Consider the following 26,596-nt stretch of genomic DNA (forward strand, 5'->3'; position numbering starts at 1 on the left):
CCTGAATGCTACCTTCTATGTTCTGAATAGCTGATTGTTGTCCAATCTCTGAGAATTAACTGTCATGCAGGAATTCATTATCTGTCCTGCATGAAATTACCAACACCACTTTTTCAGAGCTTGGACGGCCGTCCTTCCGGTCGAGCGCCACCTATTTCTCTGGGAGTGGCCACTTCACCCTTACTTGCGGATGAATTATTGTGAACATGATTAATCTTTGGTTACTTAACAATGGAACATTGAAGACTTTGCTTCTGTTGTAATTGTTTGTGATACTTATTCACATTCTATTTTCATCCAAATTCTCTTTTAGCTCAAAAGTTCATAATCTATGGTAAAACATATTTGGACTATTTTAATTAGTGCTGTTCACTATTACTCTTGGATGCGTTTGCGTTCAGCTTGATCACTTTGACACCTGGTGACTCTTCCTCCAAAGGCTGACCAGAATTACCTGATTTTTCCGAAGAGTTTTGGAAAGATTCTTGACTGAAATCATGAATGAAGAATACGATGTTATTGTACTTGGGACGGGCCTCAAGGTAATTTATATTTATATTTATATTGTGGTGGTTTGAAGGACAGATGGAGTTAGCCTGTAAGCTAGTGACGTTAATAAGACTGGTGTACAGTGATGTAACCTGTGTAATCTCTGTGTACATTTATTAGCCTAACATAGCCTAGGTCGAGGTACCCTATTGCCCACCCTCGCTCTGAATGTATATTGCTAACAGTACACAATGTTCACCTAGTCTAAGTTTTAGTATTTTGTATAAGAGAAAGGCAAGAACATTACACGGCCAAATAGTCCGTCTAACGAAGCATTCAAATTTCGGGTAAATATACATTTCCTGTTTTATTTATCATGCCCTATTGAAATGAAATGCTATTCAAGGCTTTAACATTAGAATGAGGTAGGCCTAGGCTGTCTCACAGATGTTTCGTCAAAAACAGATTTAATAACAGTACACCAATTAAGGCAACCTGTTAGTTTAGTATTGTTTATCCCAAGGGTTAGAGAGATGGTACAGATAGTAGCAAGGTCAGTTTGTAATTGTGGCATCCATTCATGCTCTTGGGACAGCTAGGCCTTCTTAACATTCCCATCTGATGGATGAGAGTGTACCTCAGCATCTGAACACTTTCTCAAGCACCGAGGGAGATGAAGGTACTCCGTTTATCATCACTGCAGTGTAGCAATGGTGGACATAGTTGTTTCCAAACCAATGAAACAAGAGAATCAACCCCAGTTCACAACCAGCAATACAAAGATCCACTAATGACTCCCCTGAACAACACTGCCAAGTAGCGATTGGAATAGATCAGGATAGTTTGTTCCTGATGAGGATTTCAACAGAGACCTAATGATTGTGAGGGGGAAACTCTTTTGTGCTACTTCCCACCTTAACCAGTCTATAAATTTGTATACCTTGTTCAGTAATGTTATTAGTGAAAGAAAGTTTGCGTCCCATGGACGCAAGCCCCAGAAAAAGTGCGTCCCGTAAAAAAAGCTTGCGTCCCAATCGAAAACCAATTACGTTTATTGTATGACCTACTGTTACTAATACTAGTGTAGTATCAGAGCCTATACTTTGTGAAAGTTATACACGATATAGGGCAGAAATGCTCAGTGCCTTAACTTCGCTCCTTTCAATCACCCTGCCGTTTCAACCCATTTTCACCCCCAGCCCCCCCCTTCATCCGTCCCTCTACTGCCCTACTCGCTAACTCCTTAGTACTAGATCCATGCTTTGACCTTGCAGCGATTCCAAAAAACAAATCTTCAAAAATCCCAGTACCTACATTGTGCACATCTTTCGCTAAATTCCAGTTCACTGTACTACTGCATGTACATGCTTGTTAGAGCTTCATTTTCAATTACACATGTGCAATCCTTCAAATCTGATCCAACATTTATCCTGGCTCTTTGCATGCAATCATCTTTACAAAAATTACAGTAGGTCTATGTGAATAGTTTTGTAGGCAATGTAGATTTAAAAAAAATCAGTACAATGTTCTTAAGTACGGTAGTTTACACACGAATGTTGCGCCAAAATAGCATTTACTGAAGCACTGCACTTAACTGGACCGCGAAAAATGTTTGCAACAGAAACTACTGATGGTAAGAATGCACATTTCACATTAGCAACTAATTTAATACAGTGAGAAGAAACATACTGTGAGCTGAAATATCCTGTTCAGGATCAGAGATGTTAGCTTCCCACAAAATTCATAGAATGTCTCCACTCATTAACATTTTCTGATCAAAACAATGATTAAAATATTACGAAGCCTCTTCGTTGTCAAAAGGTATACGTACTGTATGTGACAAGGCCGAACGTTAAGATATTGGAGTGCACACACATGATAGCCTGTACCGCAAAACACTTCACTATCTCTATACAGGGGAAAGTAAGTTGCAAGTAATTGTTTTTAAACAACATACTCCGTGTTCACTGAGCACCACAGGTGCAAGAATTTTCACAGACAATGGATGGGGACTTATAACCAATCAAATCACAGGAATTTGGGGATACCATCATTGTCTATTTTTAGCATGAAAATCTCCGTAATGGGGCGTTGTTAACCCTGTACCTTGCGGTTGATTGTTATGATATATTTATTTTCAAACAAGTTCAATGATCAGTTGGAGTAGGGGAACTTTTGCTTCTTGTTAGAAGTTGTGGTTTTTGAAAAGAAATAATGTTCCGTTCCAAAATGTGTTTTGACAGTTTTGTTACGTTTTCCGTTGACCTAGTTGTGAGTGTATACTTGGGGTTTGTTTCTCAAAAAAAAGTCTGCGTCCGCTGGACGCACGCAATTTGAAGATTTTGCGTCCCTGGCCAAAACATTGCGTCCCGGACGCAGAATCCTGCGTTCGTAACAATCCTGCCTTGTTATACATAAGTTGCTTCACTGATAGATGCTGCAATTGAAATTTGTCAATTTTGTTTTGTTTTGTTGGCAAGTTTAATCTCTACCTTTACTTAAGCCTTAATGGAACGGACAAAATTATTAGACCTATATGGAGTAAAAGAAAGCTTGTTATTTTGAAGATTTTTTTATGACTACCTACAGACGACTTTTTAATGATTTTGTAACCTCTATGGTTCAAAAGTAGACTATAATCTTGGAGATTATTGCCTAAGGTCTACCATGCAATTGACCAACTCTGAAATACATGGTATGCAAAGTAAGCAAAAATGCAGTTTTGTTACCCTGGTTTTGCTCAACTGTGTTTTATATGTATGATTGCTTTCTTTCTTTGTCCGATTTAACTGTCTGTCCATCTCTGTCTCTAAATGTGTTCTTAGTTTGTTTTTCATTTAGCGTTTGAAGAAGATCCTGCTAGGATCGAAAGGTCAGGCCCATCTAATTTTTACATATTTACCTACACAGGCTTTTTGTAGTAGATAAGCTATTTGCTAACACTTCTTTACTCTCTTCTTTCTTTCTGGCAAGGAATGTGTTCTAAGTGGTCTGTTGTCGGTTGCTGGCAAGAAGGTATTGCACATGGACCGCAACTCTTATTATGGTGGTGAAAGTACTTCGATGACCCCTTTAGCTGAGGTATTTATGCCATCTCAATCCTATCAGTTACTTCTTTGTTCTCTCCTTTTGTTTGTATTTTGAACAGAATGCCTCTACTGGAAAGTTCACCTAATCCCACAAATATACATTTTTTCACTGACTTTATTATCAATTAAGCATTTCTGGAAACAAGTAGTTCCTGCAATTTGGTTGTACAACATTTAACATGAAAGGTAACCCTGAATAACAAGTCCTAATGTCTTGCTCAGACTGTGTTTACTGCCTGACAAAGTTTCATTGTAACTATAATTTTATAAATAATTGTGAAAAACGGTTTCCTTGCTACCTATTATTAATTTTGTTCACATGTTCTTTTTTTTTTTTATTTTATTTTCAGCTCTACAAACATTTTAAGCAGGATCCCAGCTTTGCATCGAAATCTGAGAAGGATTGGAATGTGGATCTTATTCCAAAGTTTTTGATGGCCAATGGCAAGTAGAAATATGCCTTTCAAGTTGAATACTTTTTAGTATTGTATGAGGAGATTCTACCTTGCATATTTCAGCTTGATAAACATACTTGATATGTACAACCTACCTTAGAAAGAAAGCTAATTGTTTTATGTGGTGGTCAACAGTTGTTTTAGGCCGATAGATCGTTTGCACTCAATAAAGGCCAATGTCTGAAAGAAAATGATTTGTCAGCTCCAAAACTCAACCTTGGAAAAACTTCATACTTGGTATGTAGATCTACATTGGATGCAAGAACCTTGCTGTCAGCTATCGTCAAGACTAAATGTGTGCGGCAATATAATTAAAACTTTTCATTTGAGGAAAAAATGTGGCAAGGAATAACGAAGCCTTTGGCTTTTTGGTAGCCATTCTTGTTTGTCACATAATTGTTCACCTATTGCTGTGTCAATGAATTTTTCGTCCAAATAATGAGAAAAAGATCAATGTAAAATGAAACGGGTGAGTGCATTCTTCCATGTCTGTAACAAATGTAGAAACCTGTTTTACACTCTCCTGCCATATATATATATCTTCTCACGTCTGTTCAAATATGTGTAAGCCACTAATTTCTGCCCCACCAAACATAGTAACATTAGTAAGATAATCAACAGCGATATTTAATGTTTCTTCTCTAACCTACTGACAGGCCAGCTTGTGAAGCTACTCATCCACAGTGAAGTTACCAGATATTTAGAATTCAAAAGTGTAGAAGGAAGTTTCGTCTTCAAAGGTGGCAAAGTCTACAAGGTCCCTAGCACCGACAAGGAAGCTCTGTCTTCATGTGAGTGGAAGAAATTTGTTTCTTTAACCTTGAAGAATTTCTTTTCTGTGTGTGTGTTTACAAGGAAGTGGTTCACCATTCTGTCTTCGTTGGGCATAAAGTACCCTCTAAAATTAGTTCTTCTGATATCAGTGAATAATTAATCCGGTACCACCAGCATTGTAAGGAATGCAGGATTCTGCATCTGGGATGTAATCTTTTAGCCAGAGATGCAAAACCTTCAAACTTGTTTTCGTCCGGCAGACAAAACTGTTTTTGGGAGAAAACAAACCCCAAGTACACACATTCACAGCTAGGCCTATGCAAAACAAAACAAACACTTCTTTGAATGAATATCTTTCTTTCTTTTTGCAAAAAACAACTTCTTTTCAAATGAACCAAAGTTTCTTCCAATCCTTTGTACAGATGATTGAATTTGTTTGAAAATAAATCAATCATAAAATTCAACGGCAAGGTACAGAGTAAGCAGTTCCATTACAGAGATGTACATGCTGAAAATAGTGAATGATGCATTCCAATTTCCTGTGATTTGATTGGATAGGAGTCCCTTACCCATTGTCTGGAAACGTTCTTGCATCTTTGTTGCTCAATGAACATAAATTATGTTGTTTAAATGCAACTACTTTTAATGTTACTGTCCCCTATGTAGAGATAGCTAAGTTTGTGCTATTGGCTATCATGTGTGCACTCAGATATCATAATGTTAGGCCTTGCTGACACATATTTCGACAAGAAGTGCTATAAGTTATATTTTCTACACCATCGAAGGGCCTCAGTTAAATCAGTTAAAAGTGGGTATATTTATTCTTGCATTTTCTCTCTAGGTACTCATTTTACTTTACATTGGTTCCTGACATCCACAGCATATTTTCTAGCTCATAACATTTTCATGCACATGTTTTTTTTTTGTGCACATTAAAGACCTATCACTATAGGCTTCTGTTGCACACAAGCCAATGTGTTGTCAGGGGTCATTAGTATTGTGCATTCCTGTAGAGGTATTTTAAAGTGCATGTTTTCGTGGAGGACTTTTTTTGTCCATTTTTTCTTTGAGTGGACGTAAACATTTATAAGATGTTGCATCCCGTGGATGCAACTTTTAAAAACCCTAGTAAAAATACTGCATCATTTATTGTACACACAGGCTTGTGAGAGTAGCCTAATAATATTTGCTGAAAATATGCAGTAATACTAAGTTTATGTTGGGTATGAAAATCATGCCAATTATTGTGTATAAAATTAACTGCCATACACTAGTATAGTAGACTAAAGACAGGAGTCAGGACTTAATGCATTCTTACAAGGCATTCAATTACTTGTAAAATCTTACATGGAAATGTTTTTGTGCTTGGAAGAAAAAGTTGAGTCCACTGATGACTAAGTTCATAAAGGGACAATTTGTGACACAAATATTTGCTTAATGAATTTGTTATGGCCTCAAAGTTCAGAATGTTGTTAAACATTGGAAGTATACGTTTGCAGCTTTGGAATAACTCTCTGCTTGGTGTCATGTAAAATTGGTAGATCTATAAGTGGTCACAAGTTTTTCATGGTGACATGCAAAAAAAATTGAACAAACTGAGTATTCATTGAAGGTGAAGTTTGGTACCACAAAGTGATGTTTCTTTTTCGTCACTTTACAGTCCTTTTGACTTTACAGTGACATAGTTTTAGCAATGTAAAAGCTGGAAAGACCTAAAACAGTGAGGGTTGCGTTATTGGATAATATTGGATATTTGATAATGTTATTTTACATTCCACAGTAGGTGCAGTATTACACATTTTGAAATATTTCTCATTGAGGTTTGAATGAAGTGCAGTACACAGTACGTGTGTAAGTAATACATTGGTATTATGCTATCTTCTTCAGCTTTGATGGGTATATTTGAGAAGAGGAGATGTGCAAATTTTTTTAAGTTCTGTTACGGTTACAACCCAGACGATCCCAAAACCCACAAGGGTGTGACTGAGAAAACAACCATGAAGGAACTCTTCGACATGCACAATCTGGATAAGACAACCCAGGACTTTACTGGTCATGCGCTAGCTCTGTACAGAGAAGACAGGTAGGTGAACAGACGGAATTGAAAACAATCAATTGTCATGAATGCAAATACCCTATTGTTTTCCTATAGATGTCAAAGGTCATTTGCAGGTAAAAACACATCAAAAGTATGAAAACCTTGTTATCCCACAAACTTTCAAAAGTACTGTAAAACGTGAATGACGTTTGTGCTGTAGTGCTAGGATAGCCTAGATGATCCCTTGATGTCAGTAACAGGCGAAACTTAATCATGTAAAATGTTGCAAGGATTCACCTAGCCTGTAGGCTCTCTGGTTAAAGGAAAGACAGACCTAGTCATCATCTACGACAGAGTTCGGTGTGAAGAACGACTTTCCCCTACAGCTAAGAATAAACCTTGTTCCATTTGGGAGATATCCTGGTTTAAAGGTCTAGCCAGGAGAGCTGTCATGTTATAAGTCTCTGATGTCATAGTGTCACTAGGATCTCAAACCTTTTACTTTCTCTTTGCTTTTCTTTTCATATTTTCGAGTTACAATGTCGACAGTGTTGGCACTGAACCCAATGCCATCATTAGGTCATGTTTTAAAAAGTTCAATATTTTAATTTCAGTATTTCCACGACCCATCTCCATTATACGACTATTTGCAGACCTCGCAGCGAAACCTTTAAACCGTTACAAAACCGTTTATTTAAAAAACAGCTCTTTAACTTTAAAAAAATACTCTTTAAAACCTTTAAAAACCTATCTTTTTATTTTAAGTTAAAAAAAAATATTTTAAAGACTTAGAGTAAATGTATTGTATTCAGTCAGGCTAACCATTGGCCATCAAGTTTTGTGGACAGCTAGGCATGATTCATGCAGTGATACTAAACAGACTCACAAACAACAGTTAATGTAAGTCGGGTATTTTAAATGAGGGCCACAGATGATGTAAAAATGGGCAAAGATGGTGAGTATATTACAAATAAACTCCATTTTGGACCTTTAAAAACCTTTATTTCTCCATTTACAACCTTTAAAAAATACATTATTTTGTTGAAGAGGAGCTGGGAGTCTGCTATTGTAAGAGCGTATAACATAAAAGCACATGTGGCTTGGTGATGTCATATTTAGACTTCATCGAGTCTTCAGACTGTGATAGAATATTAAATCTGTGATGTCTCCCCGAAAGCGGAAAGATATATTTTCTGGGCTGTTACTGCAAGTTTTTCACGACAGTTAATCTCTGTTAACGAGACTATTAATGAAAGTTGGTTCCGTGTCTATTGTAATTACGTCCCCATATCAAAATAACTGTCCATGGCGACGGTGTTGTGTGTCGGAAAATGCTTTCGTCAGCCTTCACTTAATAAATTAATAATGAAGTTTGCAGAGGAGTTATGTCCTTTTATGGAAATCCAATTCTAATGCTCCCGCATGTGAGGATTAATATTTGAAATACTTTGAAAGCACTTAAATTTAACAGTGAGTATGAAACCGAAAGTTTAGTATCAAAGAGTGGCATTGTGCATCACTGCAGATCACGCTATCAAGAGTCGCAAATAAGTTGTGAGACATGTTAACACTGACCACTAATGAAGTAAATAACTCAAGTTAAAAAAAAGGCATTAAATTAATACATTTTAATAAAATGAGAAAATTAATAAGAACTGCTGATTTTGATCTCAGGTTTGTTGTTTGTCCAGCTAATTAACAGTATTTAAGATGAGTGTTTTTAGTATAAAATGAAGAAGTTGTTAAATACTCCCCAGAGGTATTGTTTGGTATTTTTAGAACACCTTTTAAGTTAAAAAGAAATGTACCTATTATAAGGAGAGCATTAGGTCAGTTCCCAGATAAATCACAAAAGCTCTGTGGGAAAATGTACAATTGTTATGGCCTCAAAGGACTCCTTTACAATGCATTGCAAATTGATCAAGGACAGATGGGTGATGATTGTTATCCAATGGTCCTCCATCGTTATATGAAGTTGCTAGAATGTGTTTTGGTTGAGCTATTACAGATTGTAAAAAAAATATTAAAGTACACACTTTGACCCCTTACTGAGGTGCTGATGTCATCAACTAAGCATTAAAGGAGCTTTACAGAAAATAAGTTTTTTCAAATGGGTGAATTATGTTGAAAACTAGATAGATAGAAACATCAGTACTCAATTTTTTTCTTCCTTCTTTGACAATTTAGCAAGGCTAAAATTCTGCCTAAAGTTTTCCTTCAGAAACCATCCTGGAAGATGATGTTATACCATTTACATACCTCCAACTTTTGTGTTTGGTGGTATATGTATATATTTTGGTTGCAGAAATACTTTGGCCACTACAGAGAGATGGAAATTGCAACTCTTGCACTCTGCACTCTATTGTCTTTTTCTTCTGTTGCCAAACAGTGAAATTAACTAACATTTAGCCAATAAATGGCCTGGATTTTGAGAGCCTGAGACATGCACATTGTTTGGAAAATGTTTTCTATATTGCCCTCATGTTTTAGCCTTGAATTGGAAGGCTAAGTTTCCAATTTTAACAAGAGTTGTGCTAAATACTTATGAATGTTCTATATATTCATGTTATGACAAACCTAAGTTATCTTAACTTGTTGAAAATTGGCTGCTTGTTTTGAGGAAACAAAGACATTTATTTGAAAATTAGTATTTGGGACATTATAACTGTTGTTTGCTTTGTGTTCAATTTTGGTACAAAACATATCAACTCCAACAGTTTCGTTACTTGCATAGATGATAAATCCTACTCTTTTATCTCTTACAGTTATTTGGAAAAATCATGTATTGAAACTATCCGTAGGATCCAATTGTACACTCAGTCACTGGAACGCTACGGTAAATCTCCTTACCTCTACCCTCTGTATGGCCTGGGAGAGCTACCACAAGGATTTGCCAGGTGAGTCATCTGCTGACTGGGTACCTGATTATGATTCAGTATTAAAGATATGCGATTGGAATTTGACCTTATCAATCGATTTGTTTGCTGGTTTTCTTTAGAGTGGAAACGATATGTTAGGACTGTAGGATATATATATATGTATATATATATAATGCATGATGAAATGTTCCCGTGTTGGATAGAAATAATAGTAGAAAAGATAAGGACTACATGTAATGTCTTTAAATGCAACATAGTATTTAGAATAGATATAACTACACGCTACACAAATTTTCAGACACCCTGGTCCTTCATCAGGTGTAAAAAGAGTGATTGAAATCTACCGTAAGTCTACCGTAAGCCCCAGACTGCTCAAAGTGCTTGAACCTGGAAAGAAAAGCCATATCCCTATTGAGACCATGACAGTGTGAACGTTACTTTAAGGATCAACTCTTTAAGGATCAACTCTCAACTCTTTAAGAATCAACTCGTTAAGGATCAACGTTACTTTAAGGATCAACTTCCTTCAAGTTTCTTTTATTATGGTCAGACAAATTACCCAGGATTATGGCAAACTTAAGACAGTCGATATTGTGTTGTAGAAGATTAAAATGTTCATCCACTGGAAAACTGGTTTTGTTGAGTCTGATTGTGCTTTTGTGATTATTAAGTCGAAGACAAAAGGAGTGGAGGTTTGGCCAATGTATTGTATATCAGGACAGAGAACACAAGTGATAAGATATATCACAAAGGGAGTGTCACAATTGTATGGACGTGGATGTAAACACCCCCCCCCCTCCCGAGTGATTGACAGTTGCAGCAGATCCTCAGTGATAGTAGTCTACTACATCAAAGAGCATGAACCTGTTCCTCTTTTTGTCTGGAATATAGCTTACCTAGTTGATCACCCTTTGCGTTGCTCTGCCATTGGTTGACAGAGATCTTTAGTCTGATGTCCCTTGTTGATTCTGTCCAAGATTTGTTTACTGACTCTTCCTAGTTCACTCTTTGCTGGGTTGATGAGTCTGCAAGAGAGGTTCTGCAGGAAGTTTTCTTTGTGGTATTTCAGGGTTATAAAAGCTTACCTTTTTACCAATGGGTTTATTCTCCTATTTTGTGCTTCCTTGCTAAGCTGTGCATCTTGTTTGTGATGTTGATTTAGGATTGCGTGTAATAAATTTCAGCATAATTTGCGGGAGTTGGCGTTCATTTGTAGTGTAATTTTTGTGGTCTGAAGTTTCAAAAGGTAACGCATGCAATGCCGTGTGTTTGTGTTTATAAGTGTACTATATGTGTGTGTGACACCTTGGCTTGTAAAGACAACTCAAATAGCACATGGTGGTTCAATTTTATACTCTGTATGTGGATGTTTCTTAGTGACTAGCAGAATCCAATCATTATCTGCACCAGTCAGAGGTCATTTGTGATCGACAGAGGTCGAAGTCTGATAACGTTTTTACCAACGATAACTGAATGAAAACAAAGGGTTTAACTCTTTGAAAAACCTTATGAACCAGTCCAGATTGATGCAAAGCACCTTGCTGATCATGTGCATTCAGCAGTCTTGAAATTTGAAATCTTGTCTACAGTGCTGCATTAAATAAAGGGATCACTGAGCAATCTTGCTTTTTGGGGGGTTCAAATTTTAAAGTTACGTAAAGCATTTGTTTGTTTGTCTTTGTTGACACTTTTAGACTTTCTGCCATCTACGGGGGTACGTATATGCTCAACAAGCCATTTGAAGGTGTCACCATGGGAGAGAACGGCCAGGTGACGGGGGTGACATCGGAAGGGGAGACAGCCAAGTGTGGAGTGGTGATTGGAGACCCGTCCTACTTCCCAGACAAGGTCAAGGAGGTCGGTAAAGTTGTCCGTTGCATCTGTATACTAAACCACCCGATTCCAAACACGAACGACGGCCTGTCGTGTCAAATCATCATTCCCCAGAACCAAGTCGGACGCACCTGCGGTACGTGTTTGATCTGTATTTTGTGGAATCAATGTTAGCGGTTTTGGGAAGTTTTTTGAATTTTGTTTGGTTTTGTCTACACAAAAACTGCAAAACATCTCTGCATATGTGTGTAGTCAAGAGCAGCATTGACTGAAATGTAAATTTCTAGTAGTTCTCACAATGACTTTACCTGTGATGCAAGAGACAACAAGCTTTTGGAAAGATAGAAGATTAAAGTTGGGAACAAGACAAACAAAAAATTTGTGATATATGTTTATCCACATGTTCTCACTCATTGGACTGTGGTGTACCTTTTGAAGACTTTTGTTGTGGCTTACCATCGACAGAGTATTTTGACTGAAACTTCAGACTCTTCTTGACTTTGTATATGATCTTGTGTCGTGGTCATCTCTCTCCATCTAAAGATACCAAAAGCTTTAAAATACAGTAAAGTTTTAATAAGCAGTCATTCTCAGATTTGGGTACATTTTCATCAAATGCCTCAAGTTTCATCAAATTTCATCAAATGTCTTTTGCTTTACCACAGATATCTATGTATCATGCGTGTCATATTCCCATAACGTTGCCGAGAAGGGCTTTTACATCGCCACCGTCTCAACAACAGTAGAGACAGATAATCCCGAGAAGGAATTAGAACCAGGGCTGAAACTGCTGGGACCAATCTCAGAAAAATTTGTGTCCGTTAGCTCTCTCTTTGAGCCTATAGATGATGGCTCTGAAAGCAAGGTTCGGAAACTTATCAGTTTTTTTGAAGGCATAGGCGTAGGAGCTGGGGGGGCTGCAGCCTCCCCAACCAATTTTTTTTGGTGAAAATTCGGGCAATATGCTTAGAATTTTTCGGGCACCTACTGGAAGAATAATAATTTGCAATGTGTTTTTCATTTTTTTGGTGAAAATTCGGCAATATGCTGAGAATTATTTGGGCATCTACTGAAAGAATAATAATTTGCAATGTGTTTTTCAATATTTTGGTGAAAATTCGGGCAATATGCTGAGAATTTTTTCGGGCACCTACTGCAAGAATAATAATTTGCATTTTTTTTCCAATTTTTTTTGGTGAAAATTTTTTGCAATATGCTGAGAATTTTGCATGCACCTACCAGTGGCAGAGCGTCCATACAGTCAAAGGGGGCGGATGCCCCCCTGACGGACTCAAATGGACTGCTGGCGCCCTTTCAGCTTTTTACCACTTTTTACTTATTCGTGATTATTGACTCAGCTCTTTTATTGCGCTCTCAAATACCTATTGACATTTGTCACATTTTGTTGGTGCAATTTTCTGACAAATGGCGATGACACCTATTTATTCTTCGTTTATCTGCAAATTAGCAAGGCCCGGAAAGGGTCATTTCCGGCGATCTAGGGAGTAACTTTACTCAAAAAATTTCTGTACGCTCCGCGCCAACCTGTGCGCCCCTACTGTACAGACCATTCTCTCCCCCCGCCCCCCCCGACCAATACCCCCTAGCTCTGCCACTGGCACCTAGTGAAAGATGAAGAATTTGCAATGTGTTTTTCAATGGTTAAACTTATATTATTATTATTATCATTATTGTTGTAACAACTTCCCCAATAATTCTAACCAATATGGAAAGGTAATAACACGGAAAATGATTTTATGTTATTGGCAGGTGATGTAATAACTGATGGATGCCTATATGATATTTTTGGTTATATTTTTCGGGCAAGTCGTTACAGCCCCCCCAAATCAAATGAGGCTCCTACGCCAATGCTCGAAGGGGATGATGAAGCCCAAGACCTAAGACCCAAGAAGAAATATAAAATAAATATTGTGCAATTCCCCATCTTGACAGCTTCTTGTGTTGCTCAGATATAAAGTTGTTCTGAAATGGAATGGTTTAATGGATTTGTTACAGTTCCAAATCCTTGATTTTAAAGAAAAGCAACAGCTGTTATTGCTCCAGTCTGTGAATTGACATTGAAATTATGGAACTGTACTGTCATCTAAATAAAATGAATATAATCTACAAATATTCTAGATATAAACTGCTTTGAAGCTGGGAGTTTTGGTCGATGTGTTTCATTCCACAAGCTCTTTCTATATATTGGTAAATTTCAGACTTCCCGTTCTGTCATATTTCTGTTGATGTAGTTTGCTACAAACGTTGACTTAGTATTAGCCTGCCCCCTTAAATTTTTTATGCTGGAGATATATCTAATGTTCTCTTTCTTGTTCCCCCCAGATTTTCATTTCTTCTTCCTTTGATGCAACCACTCACTTTGAGACAACTTGTGACGACATCGTGTCCATGTACAAGAGGATCACAGGAACGGACTTTGACTTCAGTAAGATGAAGTCGACGGTTGATTCCGTGGAAGGTTAAACAGTTACAGCACTTTACCACTGATTTCATTCTTAGCTCTATACTCGTAAGTATCTCAGTGCACCAAGTTGCTCTTACGCTCCTTGCCCTCTACTCCTACTGCTCTGTATGTAGCTTGTCGGGGTAGGTGGTTTACAATAGTCTGGGAATCATCGATCCAGTATCGCATCGCAGACTGCTACACAATATGAGCAAATAGCTACACAGATGCAAAGATGTATAGCAGTCTCGTACATAGGAACCATTGTACTTTATTCTGTAGAACCTTCAAAATGGCTGCACAGAAGTTGAACACTAAGTTATTCCTTAAGTAGCGGGGTATTTTGTGTGCATTTTATCGTATCATAGTTGATTCAGCTTAAAATACACACATTGCTCTGTCACATTGTGCAATGAAGAACATTTTTCAAAGGATTTAATTTTTTTTATCAAGATGTATGCCTCTCCCCCCCCCCCCAAAAAAAAAAGAGAAGAGATTTTCTAGTGAATTCATATTGAGGTAGCTCATTTACCTTTGTAAAAAAGAAACATCCATGAAACGAAATACCTGTTAGCAAAGCAAATGTTGCTGCATAATTCTTTTCTTTTCTTTCAGGTCAGCTTTGAATGAGTGATTGATTATTCATGAGTCTGTGAGAAGCCTGTCACCAAGTTAGTTAAAGGTTCCTGTCTTTATGCCTATACGGTGATCCCACCTCCCTAGTCATACAAACACAAAAAAAAGTACCACAGACCTGTGAAATTGCTGTATTAATTAATATAGCATGGGAGATTAATCATTTGTTCTTATCATTATTAATTGTCATTTATCTTTGTATTTTGGTGGGCACTTCTCTAGGATTACCAATAAGAGTATGAAGTTAAAAGAGTGTAAGCTTAAAAAGTCGTATCCAGTCATTTGATTAGATGTTGAGCACAAATATTGATATACAATTAGGTTCTCCAATTAATCATCACCTCCTGAATTTAACAGATTAACTGATTAAACCGAGTAAACATTAAATTGAGTAAACATATGAATAGTGAACAGGAACGAGCCCCCCTTTCGGGGTGGCTGTGTATGTCGTTGTAAAAGCTTATTTTCCTACTTTTTTCTTCTTTCAATTTTTTGTCTAGGAAACATGTGTAAAGTGCAAATATGCTGAGTGACCAATTGTTTATAGAGTTTGGTAGGATTTAGATGTTTGCTTAAGATTTCAGTCTGAATTCTTAAGCATTTGGTGGTGCGTAATTCCCGGGATATCTTCAAAAGAACCTGTTCAAATGTGTATCAGGTTAATTTTTTTTTCTTCTTATCACTTACTCAGTACATGCTTCCTGTGTTATCATGTGTAATCGTTAAACATTAGATATATGCATGCAGCTGTAATTAATGGGAGGACAAGATGAAAGCAGTCTCTCGGTTTTCAAATGCCAAGAATGGGGGTTCTCATCTTCTTGCTTGGAACCTGGAAGTACTAGAACACAGTTTTGCAATATTCACCTGCTTTCATTTTACAAATTAAAATGCCAAGTCTATATGTTTAATTGTGTCTGATATATATATATATATATATATCACCAGTCATAGGGGTGCAATGCACAGATAGGAAAGGACAATTTTGATCACCTAAGTTACCGATTCCATAAAACTGATGGAACAATTTATTTCTGCTGATTTGGTGACAGCTTTTTTCCTTGTGTGTGCAGCATAGAACTTTTGTATTAATTTAAATGCTTAGGGTGGATGACAAGTGTCTGTGTCTTAAGATGAGATTGAAATTATAGAGGAAACTAAAGGATAAAGAAAACAAACAAAATTGAGAAATATATTGGCGAGTATCATTTCAGTGTGGTAGACAGTGCGTGATATGATACATTTAGTAGCTGGAGCTCAGTCCAATCCAATTGGTACGTGCAACCAAGTCCACAACCAAATCTGTTAGAAACTACTGATGGGTCAGATAGGTGGAAAAGGTAGAATGTGTAATCTTATTACCGTGTAAGTCTCTCGTTTTGCAACATACAATGTTGTAGTAAAAATCTAATGAAAGTTTCTTGCCAGTGAGGGAGGGCCAGTGATGCAAATTTGAGCGAAGTTGTTAAATTTAAATGAAGTTGAAAACTGCATTTAAACTCTAGCTTCCTAGAATGTGAATCATTTGAAGGCTGCACCAATCAAGCAGCTGACTGTAATCAACAATTAGTTGTTTTTCTTCCCTCTTTTCATTAACTTTTACTGAAAATTTGTAGACTCCCAGGTATGAATGAGATGTCAATAACTGTACACTAACAGGCAATACAATTGCTATGTGCATTTTCCCTCAGTCGTCAAGAAGAATGCTTTCCTTCATTTGTATATTAATCTTTCTTGGTGTTGGATCAAACAGTTGCTAAGTCTTAAAATTTGAAATAATACAAGAATTTACAGGTGTACTGGGGCTCTTCACAATATATTTGTTATCATTATGGTACTACTGGACTAAACTATTTTCCGCTTTTGTTTATGGAAGTGGTTCTTGGCAACTGGATATTGAGTCATTCCGTTCAAATGTAAAGTTATTTGATCATAGAAGCTAAATTTATCTGGTGTCTGATTATCGGGTGAAATTGACCTCTACATGTTTCAACGATAATTTAAAAGCAGTCATCGTTGGATCGTAATATCAGATATGATGACTTATACCTGTTCTGGAAGGTTTGGGATGGGGGAGCTGCTTGGCAGAGAGACTTATCGTCTGAACACTCACGAAATGTTGGGATTTAGTAGAATTGTGTCAATGCACAATTTAAGAATGTGTTTAACTTATCCTTTATTGTGGGCATCTGATGTTAATTATGGCAGCTGGTGAGACTGCACAATTGGATCAGGTCAGAGCAAAGTGTCAAATTTTTCGGGGTCACAAAATAAATCAGGATCGAACCTTGCAATTGAGCAAATGATGTGTTTGTGTTCGAAAGAGAAGGACATTCTTTGTAACCTTCCTCACAGGTACTGTTTTACTTTTATCATTTTAAGAGATAGCTAACAAAATTATTTCTGGCTTGTAGCCTTGGAAGCAACATATGAAGCAAATAACATTGCCTTGCTACTTTGCCTGACACAGAAGAATTTGAGACATGGGGGAGAATTCTTTATTGAAAATAAATGTGTTTGCTTAGAGGAATGGCATCCAAAGTATCCATGGCAGATCTTATAGTTGAAGGCAGTGCAGCAATTTGTGAGCTATCTTGCGCATCGGCTTTCTGATTGTGAGCGAAAGAAATTGAATGTTACCCTGCCAATCATGATTAAAATAGACTTCTGTATTAAATGAATGGTTTCCTTTATTCTTTGTTTCAATCATTAATCTGTGTAACGAAGTTAGTAGTCTTCATGTTGCAAATATGTGAATGCGAATAAAAAGTTCAAAGTCAGAATTTGTGTCATTCATTAATTTTAGGTTGGTGTCACTTTATCCAGAGAAATAATTATAAATCATTGCATTAGCTTTGATTAACGTAGGAAAGTTGCTTTGGGTGGTATCCAAATAGTAGGTCTGTCCCTTGAGCACACTGTTGAATGAATGATTTATTGGTGTGTACTTTTTGCCAGGAGGTTGAATCTGTAGTTGTTGTTTCCATTTCTTTCCTCTCACAAAATGAAAATATGTTATGATGCTGTAGAAGTCAAAAAGGATAGAAAATTTGACAAAGGCATAGCTGTGGGACGAACGTGTGGCTTTGATGGCTTGTAGGTAGGGGTGCAACCATATTTAAGTCCAGGGAATTTACACATCTCCCCCAGGAACAAACATGGTAGCTTTTATCCCAATTGACAAAAGGACTTACAAAATAGTACATAAATCCATTGCATGTATGTACAGTAACTAAACAGTGCTTCGATTGTTTCAAATTTAGCACAAATTTGCATCCAAGCAATCTCCATTTGAAAAAAATTGCTCCATTAGATCAACTTAACCCCCATCCCATAGAATTTAAGATGACCTGGAGGGATCATTCCACAGTATGGTCAGGTGACTGGCTCTCAGGCATTATTCACATATTATTTAACCAAATAAAACAAAACCTGTTAGTGAACTGCTTAAACACGAAAGAGAATGCATAAAAGTAAGTGGACCTGACGTTTCGATCCTAGCAGGATCTTCATCAGAGGCTGAAGAAGAGCCTGCTATGATCGAAACGTCAGGCCCACTTACTTTTACATATTATTTAACCAGTCTGAAAGAGAGACATAACATCTTACTTCTCCCCCTCTCTTCTAAAAGAATTGCCTGCTTATAGATCATTCTCTGAAACCGCTTTATCCGTTTGAATTATGCAGTAAAAGAAAGGCTGACTCCTTGCAGTGCATAGTTCGCGTTCAATAGTGAGATCCTTCTGCTGCAAAAATAAAAATAGGGAGTAAACGTAGAATATACCAGTTGCACGATCTAATCAGCGTTTGGGCCTTGCTCAACCCTCAACAGTATAGATCTATCGTCAGAAATCTTCCTGAAATATAGTGTGAAGTATGTTTCTATTTCTCTTTAGGTATAATTGATATCATTTCAAACACAAATCGCTAATTTGCGATGGAAAGTGCAACGAAGTAGGCCTCCATCTGTACCAACTTTGGCTAGGCTAGGTTACATTTAGTTAGGCTACACTACAGTAACCTAGGCCTCAACTGTATCTCTGTTAATATCTGTAGCTAGTGCTGTACTGTACCATAGCCTAGTCTAGGAAGTAGTAAAGGCCTACGTTAAGAAAAGGTGTTGCTGTTTTCCGATCAGTAACTATAATAATGATATCAAGCTCTAAGAAGTAAGATTAGCCTGCATAGCTTCTTAACACCATCATAATAGCTCTTTATGTAAACACTGAGTGGAAATATGTTCATGTCTTCAGTGTAGTTAATCATACAGCGTTCACACAAAGACCCTCATACAAAAAAAAAAAAAAATAGGTGGCAAGCATTGCTAGACCTATGATGGATGATGCATGATAGTGTGCTGTAGTTGGGGTCTAGATACAGCAGACCGTTAATTGCAGAATACCCCTCAACACAAGGCTCCGCATTGGGTGCATGCACAATTGCACTCCTAATGATGTGGCCAAAACAGCATATAAAACATTGAACTTCTTGGAATTTCTCCTCATATTGAACTTCCCTATGCATAATTTTAGTTTCAAGTAGGTCTCATACTGTAGACATAATTATAACAATGTAATAATGGGTTGTTCTTAAAAGAAATGGCAATGAAAAAAAATGAACAAACCATCCTGATGATGCAGCCACAACAGCATAATACATTGTATATACTTAGTTTTATTTTTGGCATTCTCCTCATATTGAACTTGCCTAGATGTATCTATGAACAGACAGTGTAGCCTAGACAGTGTAACCACAACAGCATGATATATAGTTGATACATTGGACTTAATATATTTTTGGCATTTCTCTGTATTGTAATAGACTCCCTATATTGCAGCCGTATCTACTGTAACCTCCTTAAAGGCTGTTGCTGCAAAGTTGCGGGGTATTCTGGAATTACTCCCATTCTTACATCTTCAGCAAATTGCGCTCAGTGCCAATTCTTCATGGTGTAATCATTGGATTTACGCCTATGGATGTAACATTAGTCTACAGTAGTTCGGCTACTCAGTATTTTGTGTACTCTGTAGCCTAATGGTAAACCTAACCTACCTCAATGTTAGTATCCTAAACACAAAATGATCATGGAATCATGATCATGTTTTTGGCCTAGGCAAGGCCTTAGTTAGACCTGTGTGAGGTATGATCATGTACGCCTTACTATTAAACCTATTCCTAACTGTTAGTATGATGCCAGGTTAAAGCATTAATATTCTTGACGATGACAATGATGACTAAGATCTTTCTGAGTGGTTTAGTTCTAATGTCCTTCAGTTATGTCATTTCATTTGATGTTTTGGCCAGATTTCGCTAGAAATAGAAAGAACTATACTTGTAAAGGTCGGGAGTAAACCTACCCAAAGAATGCATTGAAGTTTACTGTATAATCCACTATATTATGGGTGTAATTAATCCCTCAAAGTCTCAAAATACTAAATTGATGTTAACGTTTGTAAGCAAGAGGGCCATCCTAATTTGCCAGACAATCTGGTAAATAGCTATCACCTTACCTACCACATTCTGTGAAGGATTGACAAGGCATGCTATAGGCTACATCACCATAGCTCTGTATCAATTTCAAAGAATAAATGAACTCATAATCTTTGTTTGAGTGAACATACATTTTAAAGTAGATTTTCAATAGTGCATGACTTGATGAGAAACTCCAGAACCAGCAACCCAATGCAAAATGCAACTTAAAAGCAAGTAATCTTATAGCATAGCCAGTACAGTAGCTGCCTGAGAAAACTATGTTTCCAAGTAATGTCACTAAAATCCTCAAATCATTATTGCCTTATAAATTACCCGTTTATAATATGCTGTGAATTGGCAATCCATGTCTTCACTAACTTATTTGTTTTTCCTTTCTGTGTGTTATTTATCAAAGATGGCCGCTAGATCCAAGTACAAATGGCAAAAACTCCCACCCATGCCAACTCGCAGAGTTTACTCAACTGTCATCGAAGCGGATGGACTTCTATTCGTGATCGGTGGGTGCGATGCCAGAGGGGATGCTCTGGATGTATTTGAATGCTACATTCCCAAAAAGAAGAAATGGATGAGGCTACTGAATATACCAACCAAGAGGGCAGCTCCGGCGGTCGTAGCCATAGAGAAACAGATAGTCGTCATAGGGGGTCTTGGTGGAGCAAATGATCCTACAGATGCAGTGGAAGTCTATGATATTGGAAAAAAGTGTTGGATCACCGATAAAAAGAATATGGGAGAGGAACTACAAGGAGTGACCGCTGTGGTTCATCGTAAGTTGGAGAAAATATGATTATGTGTCCTTCAAAATTAAAATATCTGTTCTAAATTCAAATCTCAATGAAATAATATATTGCAGCAAATGGCGAGAACTTCCTACTATCGTCGATGCCAAATTCTAAATAAGTCAATCATTATTCACTTTAACTTCACATATGGTATAATTCATATAAACAATTAATATACCAACTTATCCCGTTAATCAGATATCCTCTGTTAGTTCTGGACCACTCTTATTATTGTATTCTTTGCATTTACATGACTACATCTGTAGTACTTTTTTCTTTATTTTCTTTTCCTTCCCCAGGAAATAAACCATTAGTTGTAGGTGGTATGAGAAGAGATAGTAATCCAACTGAAAAGTGTAGTGTCTTGGACTTGGAAGAAAATTGCTGGAAGGAATTACCAGACATACTCACACCAAGATATGCTGCTAGTGTTCACCTAAATGGTGATAAAATATATGTATTAGGTATGTTAAAATTGAATGCTTCATATACAACAAAAACCCTGTTGATTATTATTAAGAATATTTAGCCACATCAAATCGTGCTTTTTGTTCTTTAGTATAAAGTACAAAAGTACCTTCATTAGTTTATGAAGAGTTCCTCGAATTTGTAGTATAGGGCTTATAGTTCATTAAAGTCAAACTGAGACAAAAGAAAACATAGAAAATCGAGTTAAATAGAGAATAACAGACAGGCATGTTAATTAAAATATCGAACAATTTAACGAGAGACAGCCGGATGACTGGGTTGCTGGAGATGAGGGTTTTAGGATATAAGCTGTGCATAGAAGGGTTAGTCATTGCCTTCTTGAAAAGTTAATTGACCAAACACTTTCTGTTTTTTTAACTTTTTACCCCTGTATTGCCACAAATTACTCTTACCAGTTATGACAATGCATCTGTAATAGCAGACGTAAAATGCAATGTAGTGAGTCTGCTTGTATTGAAATTTTAACCGTATGTTGTTAGTTCTGCATTAATGCCCTCAGTGCTCTGTGTGATCATGTTTTGTATAATCATTTGTGAACAGTTTTCAGATGAAGATTTATCAATTACCAGAGAGTATACAGTAGGGTTCCTTGGAAATTCAAATGTTGTTGCTTGGTGAACCAAATTTTCACCTTCATAACCCTCCAGTGGTGCATACGATGGCCTTATTGTCTTGAAGGTTGTAACTTAAAATTAAAACTTGTATAATGATTAATATACATCACTGGTTACTCATGAAAGCTGCCAGCCTGGGGATTTTGCTGGGTACTGGCTGAACAGAGGCATTCAAGGTGAAAGGTTATCAAAGATAATATGATATCACTGTAAGAGCTTCTACCATGAGGATCTCTGCATCAATCATTGAGTGCTCATTTTGCAGTTTATTTGCATCAATTGCAGAAACTAGAATCAAACAGTTATTCACTGTCTGTAGGTTTTCAAATTTTCATGGCCATTGGCTCGCAGTGAAAACAAAAAGGACTCGTTATTAATAGTAAAACACATTTTTTTGTTTAATCGATATTAGATAATGAATGCCCCTGTACATGTTGAATTTTCAGGTGGTAGACAAGGCAAGTTACCCTGTGCAAGCTTAGAGATGATGGATTTATCCGTCAAGCCCAGCCCTTCCTGGACGACACTAAAGGATATACCAGTAGCGGGGGTTTTCCCAGCTTTCGTGATGACAGACAGCAAGTTTTACGTCTTAGGCGGTCTGAAGAAGAAAGTCATCGAGGGATTCCACGATGAATTCCAAGAGTATGATGTTGAAAAAGGTGATTAGATTCTTGTTTTTGCAAGGCCCCTTCCTTCCTGAAAAACAAATATCGCATTTTGAAACCAAGAGTTATCCAGAGAGTCCATTATAGAATGTAATTACCAAAACATGTAAGTACTGATGTATTTACTTGTTCCAGGTTTGGTAAAGTGACATCCTGAGACAGTACCATTGAAGCTAAAAATATAACATAGAGTTTATATCAATTGCCTGAGAACCTATCATTAAAAAAAAAATCACTGGTGTTTTCTATTTCCGTTACCTCTTGAGTATGTATAGTTCTTATGTTGACTATACAGTAAATGCAGAATTAAAAGCTTTAGAAAAAATTTGCTGATTTTTGTTTGCTTTCTTGAATATGCTCTTAGAGTGTGCCTAGAGTATGTATGTCCCACAAAGGGAAAGTACTTTGAGACTACCTGTAAACTACTTCTCCAAGTTTGAATGTGAGGGGTCGTTGTTAGATTTTCTAGCATATTGAGGATGGATGGGGCTGGGGACAGTGGGGTGGTGATGGTGTGGAGGAGGGAAAAGTGCTGCCCGTTTGCAAAACCCTGTCAATGAGGCTGGCTGGACATTTTGCAAAAAATAAAGATGAAATGTCGTATATATTATTAGGGCACTTTGTACTGGGACCTATACTCGTTATTATAAGCAATATTTCATGATTACTGATGAGTATTGTGCATGTAGAACTTGCTTCTACTTTACCACCCATATAATGTATTAGTATCATTTATTTTCACAGAAGTCACATCCTTTAAGTTTTGAAGTCCCTGATTACATACAAAAAACTAATTGTGGACTGTAAGATCAATCTTTGTGTCCACAGTTGGTTGAGGTAGTTTGCTGGATTAATTTTTGTCCTTTCTGCTTTTATTTCCAATCATCCAGTTGGAAACGCTTCATTAGCCCATTGTCAGATATGTCTGCTAACCTAGTCCATTCAATTTCTATTTGTAAGGTATTTTCTTATTACGTACTTTCTGCTCAGTTTTTCTTCTTATGTCTGCTCCCCCTTTAGATGAATGGAATCAACTCACTGTCTTGCCTAGAGGACGATCTGATTTTGGGGCAGGGATGATTGATGGAAAGATCATTATTGTTGGTGGTATAAGTGAGTATACTATTTAGAAATCATAATTGTAAAGATAGATAGATATTTATTCAGCCACTGGATAGAATATTTACAATGGAAATTGGATGAAAACAGGAGCTCAAGCGAAAACAATGAAACGATTAAGACAATAAATAAAAATGTTAACAATTCGTATGACTAGGTAAAGGATATAAAAGGGTACTATGTATACTGCTCATGATATGAAAAGAGTATTCAGAGGTAAAAAAGTATAACAAATATAGCATATTACACAATAAGAAGCAGTGGCTAAAATGTGAAGGCAAGACTAGAACCAATCAGCAATTGAAAAGGATCATCAATTGAAAGCTCATCATATTTGATAGTATAAGTAAGTATCCTTATAGAATAGTTTTGATGTTGGCTGTTTGTCCTCTTAGCTTCAACTTCAAAAATCATATTTTCAGATTGCAGAAAATGATCTCCAACTTGAATGAAGATTTTTGCCTCTTCTTGAAAATAGAAAACATGTTTAATCCTTTCAAGGCATAATTTTATCTGATAATGCACAACTAAATAAATACTGTATAAATACTGTTAAATTACAATATTCTATAATGAAAACCAGAGTCTTGCATATGAAAGGTGAAACCTTGAAAATTGCTACAAAAGTACGAGGAATTCTTTTCCCTGTTCCTTTATATTTATCGCTGCAATGCACTAACACCGACTAACTCCAAGCAATGTCATGTATTTGCAGCTTCTATGAAGACCCCACTCACCGATGTGGCTGTTTATGAACCAGAGGAAAAGAAATGGGTGAATCAGGTAGACATTCCCACCGCCAGGGGCTCGGGTAGCAGCTACACCTACCAGGGAAAGTTGATGATAGTTGGAGGCTTCACAGTCAGTGGTCTCAGCAATGCTGTCGAAATGGTCGGTCCCAGCTGAGAATAAGGTTATTTACTACAAATTGAAATATCAGGGCAGTTAACTTGGAAGTCTGTGACCTTTGAACCTTTCACTGGGAATGGGTTGAGTCGTGCATGAAATGTATTTGTGATTGAATTTCATTATTTGATCCATGAAAAATATGATGATGGTAATGACTTGTTTTATCTTCAGCACAAAAAACAAACAAACACAGATGATGAAGTAGCAAATTAAACCATCGGATTGAAATGGCAGTAAATAAATATTTTTATGTGTATTTTCTCTCTTACATACAACAAGGTTAAGTTCTATACTGTAGATTATGTTTGAATGTGATCTATTTAAAAAATTTTGTATCTAAGGCCAGTAGGGATCAGTCTGGTAGTTGTAAATAAAATAAAAAAGGGACATTTTAAAAGCAAGTTCTTTAAAACCAAGAATAGGCATAGGATAGTTAGGGTTAACTAATACATTAACAAGATACGATGGTATCATGTTGCCATATTAGATCAACTGGTCAAAGTATATATATATATGGGAACAAGATTAGGTTTTGTCGTTCACATATTTGTGATTTTAATTTTCTCAGTTCATCAAAAAATGTTTGATAGAACATTTTATATATTACTGATTGTAATATTTTCCACTTAATCTTCAATTTTCAGTCATATATGATATGTTCTGTTCATCTGTTGACATACAGTCATTGGTTTTCCATGAGGAGTGCTATGGCATACTACTGTTCTACTCTATACTGCCAGTGGTCATGCATAGAAAGTACTCATGACACACTAACAGTTGTCATCCTTAGAGAGTACTCCTTGACACACTCTCAGTGGTCATCAATGGAGATTACTCATGAAACACTGCCATTGGTCATCCTTAGGGAGTACTCCTTGACATACTGCCAGTGGTCATCCATGAAAGGTACTCATGACACACTAACAGTGATCATCTTTAGAGAGTACTTCTTAACACACTAACAGTGGTCATCCATAGTGAGTACTCCTTGACACACTGCCAGTGGTCATCCTTAGAGAGTACTCGTTGACATACTGCCAGGGGTCATCCATGAAAGGTACTCATGACACATTAACAGTGATCATCTTTAGAGAGTACTCCTTAACACACTAACAGTGGTCATCCATAGTGAGTACTCCTTGACACACTGCCAGTGGTCATCCATAGCTAGTACTCACGCACACTGCCAGTGACCATGCACAAAGAATGTCAAAGACACAGTCATTGGTCATTGGCCAGCAGTGGTCATCCATGGAAAGTACATACGGTATGCTACCAGAGGTCATCTCTGTAAACAGAAGTGGTAACAAACTGACTGAAATCGATTGAAATACAACTCATATTTATTGATTGAACCAAGTAGATATTGTGGATATTGCTTTTAGCTTGTTATTACAAATCTAGGACAGGGAAGAAAAAACTTCATGTAATACTCATTGTCACATGGTTATGTTTTATAATCAGGACACCCATCTGAAAGGTGGAAAAGGAGGTCATTAAAGGTTGTGAGAGGACTATTAAGATGAACCATGTTTATAATTTGTTCATTTTAGAATACTAAAATGAAAAGAAGTGTGAGTGGGAGGTAGGGCGACCCTCTCTTCAAAAAAAGTTGAATAATGCCGATACAAAAGAGCTGTTAGATAGACAGAGAAGGTATTCAGGCTGATTGCAGATTCCAAAGGAAGAGGCTCTCTTTGTACTACTTAAACTGGTATATCACAAAATAATTATCTCTATTATACTACTCTACAGGTACAATCGCAATGTATTGTATCGATTTATGTACTGACTTAGAACCAGAGGCTGGAAAGCATTCATACGAGCGCATGCATATTTTGAAGTGTGTCTGTGAAGTGTAGGGT

General features: G+C 36.9%; 2 protein-coding genes and 1 long non-coding RNA gene across 4 annotated transcripts; 2 read left to right on the forward strand and 1 right to left on the reverse strand.

Moving 5' to 3' along the window:
• The first annotated feature begins 243 nt into the window (after positions 1-243).
• LOC139961779 (rab GDP dissociation inhibitor alpha-like) lies at positions 244-17,440 on the forward strand. Its single transcript, XM_071961270.1, has 10 exons — positions 244-542; positions 3,463-3,570; positions 3,929-4,022; positions 4,690-4,824; positions 6,695-6,890; positions 9,611-9,742; positions 11,419-11,693; positions 12,223-12,422; positions 13,901-14,087; positions 14,637-17,440. The coding sequence occupies exons 1-9, from the start codon at positions 498-500 to the stop codon at positions 14,039-14,041; spliced, it is 1,326 nt and encodes a 441-aa protein (XP_071817371.1). The 5' UTR covers positions 244-497; the 3' UTR covers positions 14,042-14,087; positions 14,637-17,440.
• On the reverse strand, positions 16,095-18,398 carry LOC139961781 (uncharacterized). Its single transcript, XR_011791014.1, has 2 exons — positions 18,267-18,398; positions 16,095-17,680 (listed from the first exon to the last, which is right to left on the reverse strand). It is a non-coding gene; the product is annotated as an uncharacterized lncRNA (long non-coding RNA).
• Positions 18,381-26,355, forward strand: LOC139961780 (kelch domain-containing protein 8A-like). Of its 2 annotated transcripts, none has more exons than XM_071961273.1 (6): positions 18,381-18,531; positions 20,545-20,917; positions 21,232-21,396; positions 22,482-22,697; positions 23,724-23,816; positions 24,538-26,355. In XM_071961273.1, the coding sequence occupies exons 2-6, from the start codon at positions 20,545-20,547 to the stop codon at positions 24,726-24,728; spliced, it is 1,038 nt and encodes a 345-aa protein (XP_071817374.1). In that variant the 5' UTR covers positions 18,381-18,531; the 3' UTR covers positions 24,729-26,355. The 2 variants fall into 2 exon arrangements, with proteins under 2 accessions (XP_071817374.1, XP_071817373.1); XM_071961272.1 differs by lacking the exon at positions 18,381-18,531 and adding an exon at positions 19,677-19,715.
• The last annotated feature ends 241 nt before the right edge of the window (positions 26,356-26,596 follow it).

Source organism: Apostichopus japonicus, chromosome 20, assembly GCF_037975245.1.
Source record: "Apostichopus japonicus isolate 1M-3 chromosome 20, ASM3797524v1, whole genome shotgun sequence".
In the NCBI taxonomy this organism is placed as follows: Eukaryota; Metazoa; Echinodermata; class Holothuroidea; order Aspidochirotida; family Stichopodidae; genus Apostichopus; species Apostichopus japonicus.

What these genes read in the sequence shown, in the direction of transcription:
- LOC139961779 (XM_071961270.1), top strand. Translation starts at nt 498, where the DNA reads ATGAATGAAGAATACGATGTTATTGTACTTGGGACGGGCCTCAAG. An exon ending in CGATGACCCCTTTAGCTGAG is followed by an intron (nt 3,571 to 3,928) that starts GTATTTATGCCA and finishes TTTTATTTTCAG; the next exon opens with CTCTACAAACATTTTAAGCA. An exon ending in CAAGGAAGCTCTGTCTTCAT is followed by an intron (nt 4,825 to 6,694) that starts GTGAGTGGAAGA and finishes TATCTTCTTCAG; the next exon opens with CTTTGATGGGTATATTTGAG.
- LOC139961780 (XM_071961272.1), top strand. Translation starts at nt 19,692, where the DNA reads ATGGTAAACCTAACCTACCTCAAT. An exon ending in TGATAAAATATATGTATTAG is followed by an intron (nt 21,397 to 22,481) that starts GTATGTTAAAAT and finishes TTGAATTTTCAG; the next exon opens with GTGGTAGACAAGGCAAGTTA. An exon ending in AGAGTATGATGTTGAAAAAG is followed by an intron (nt 22,698 to 23,723) that starts GTGATTAGATTC and finishes CTCCCCCTTTAG; the next exon opens with ATGAATGGAATCAACTCACT.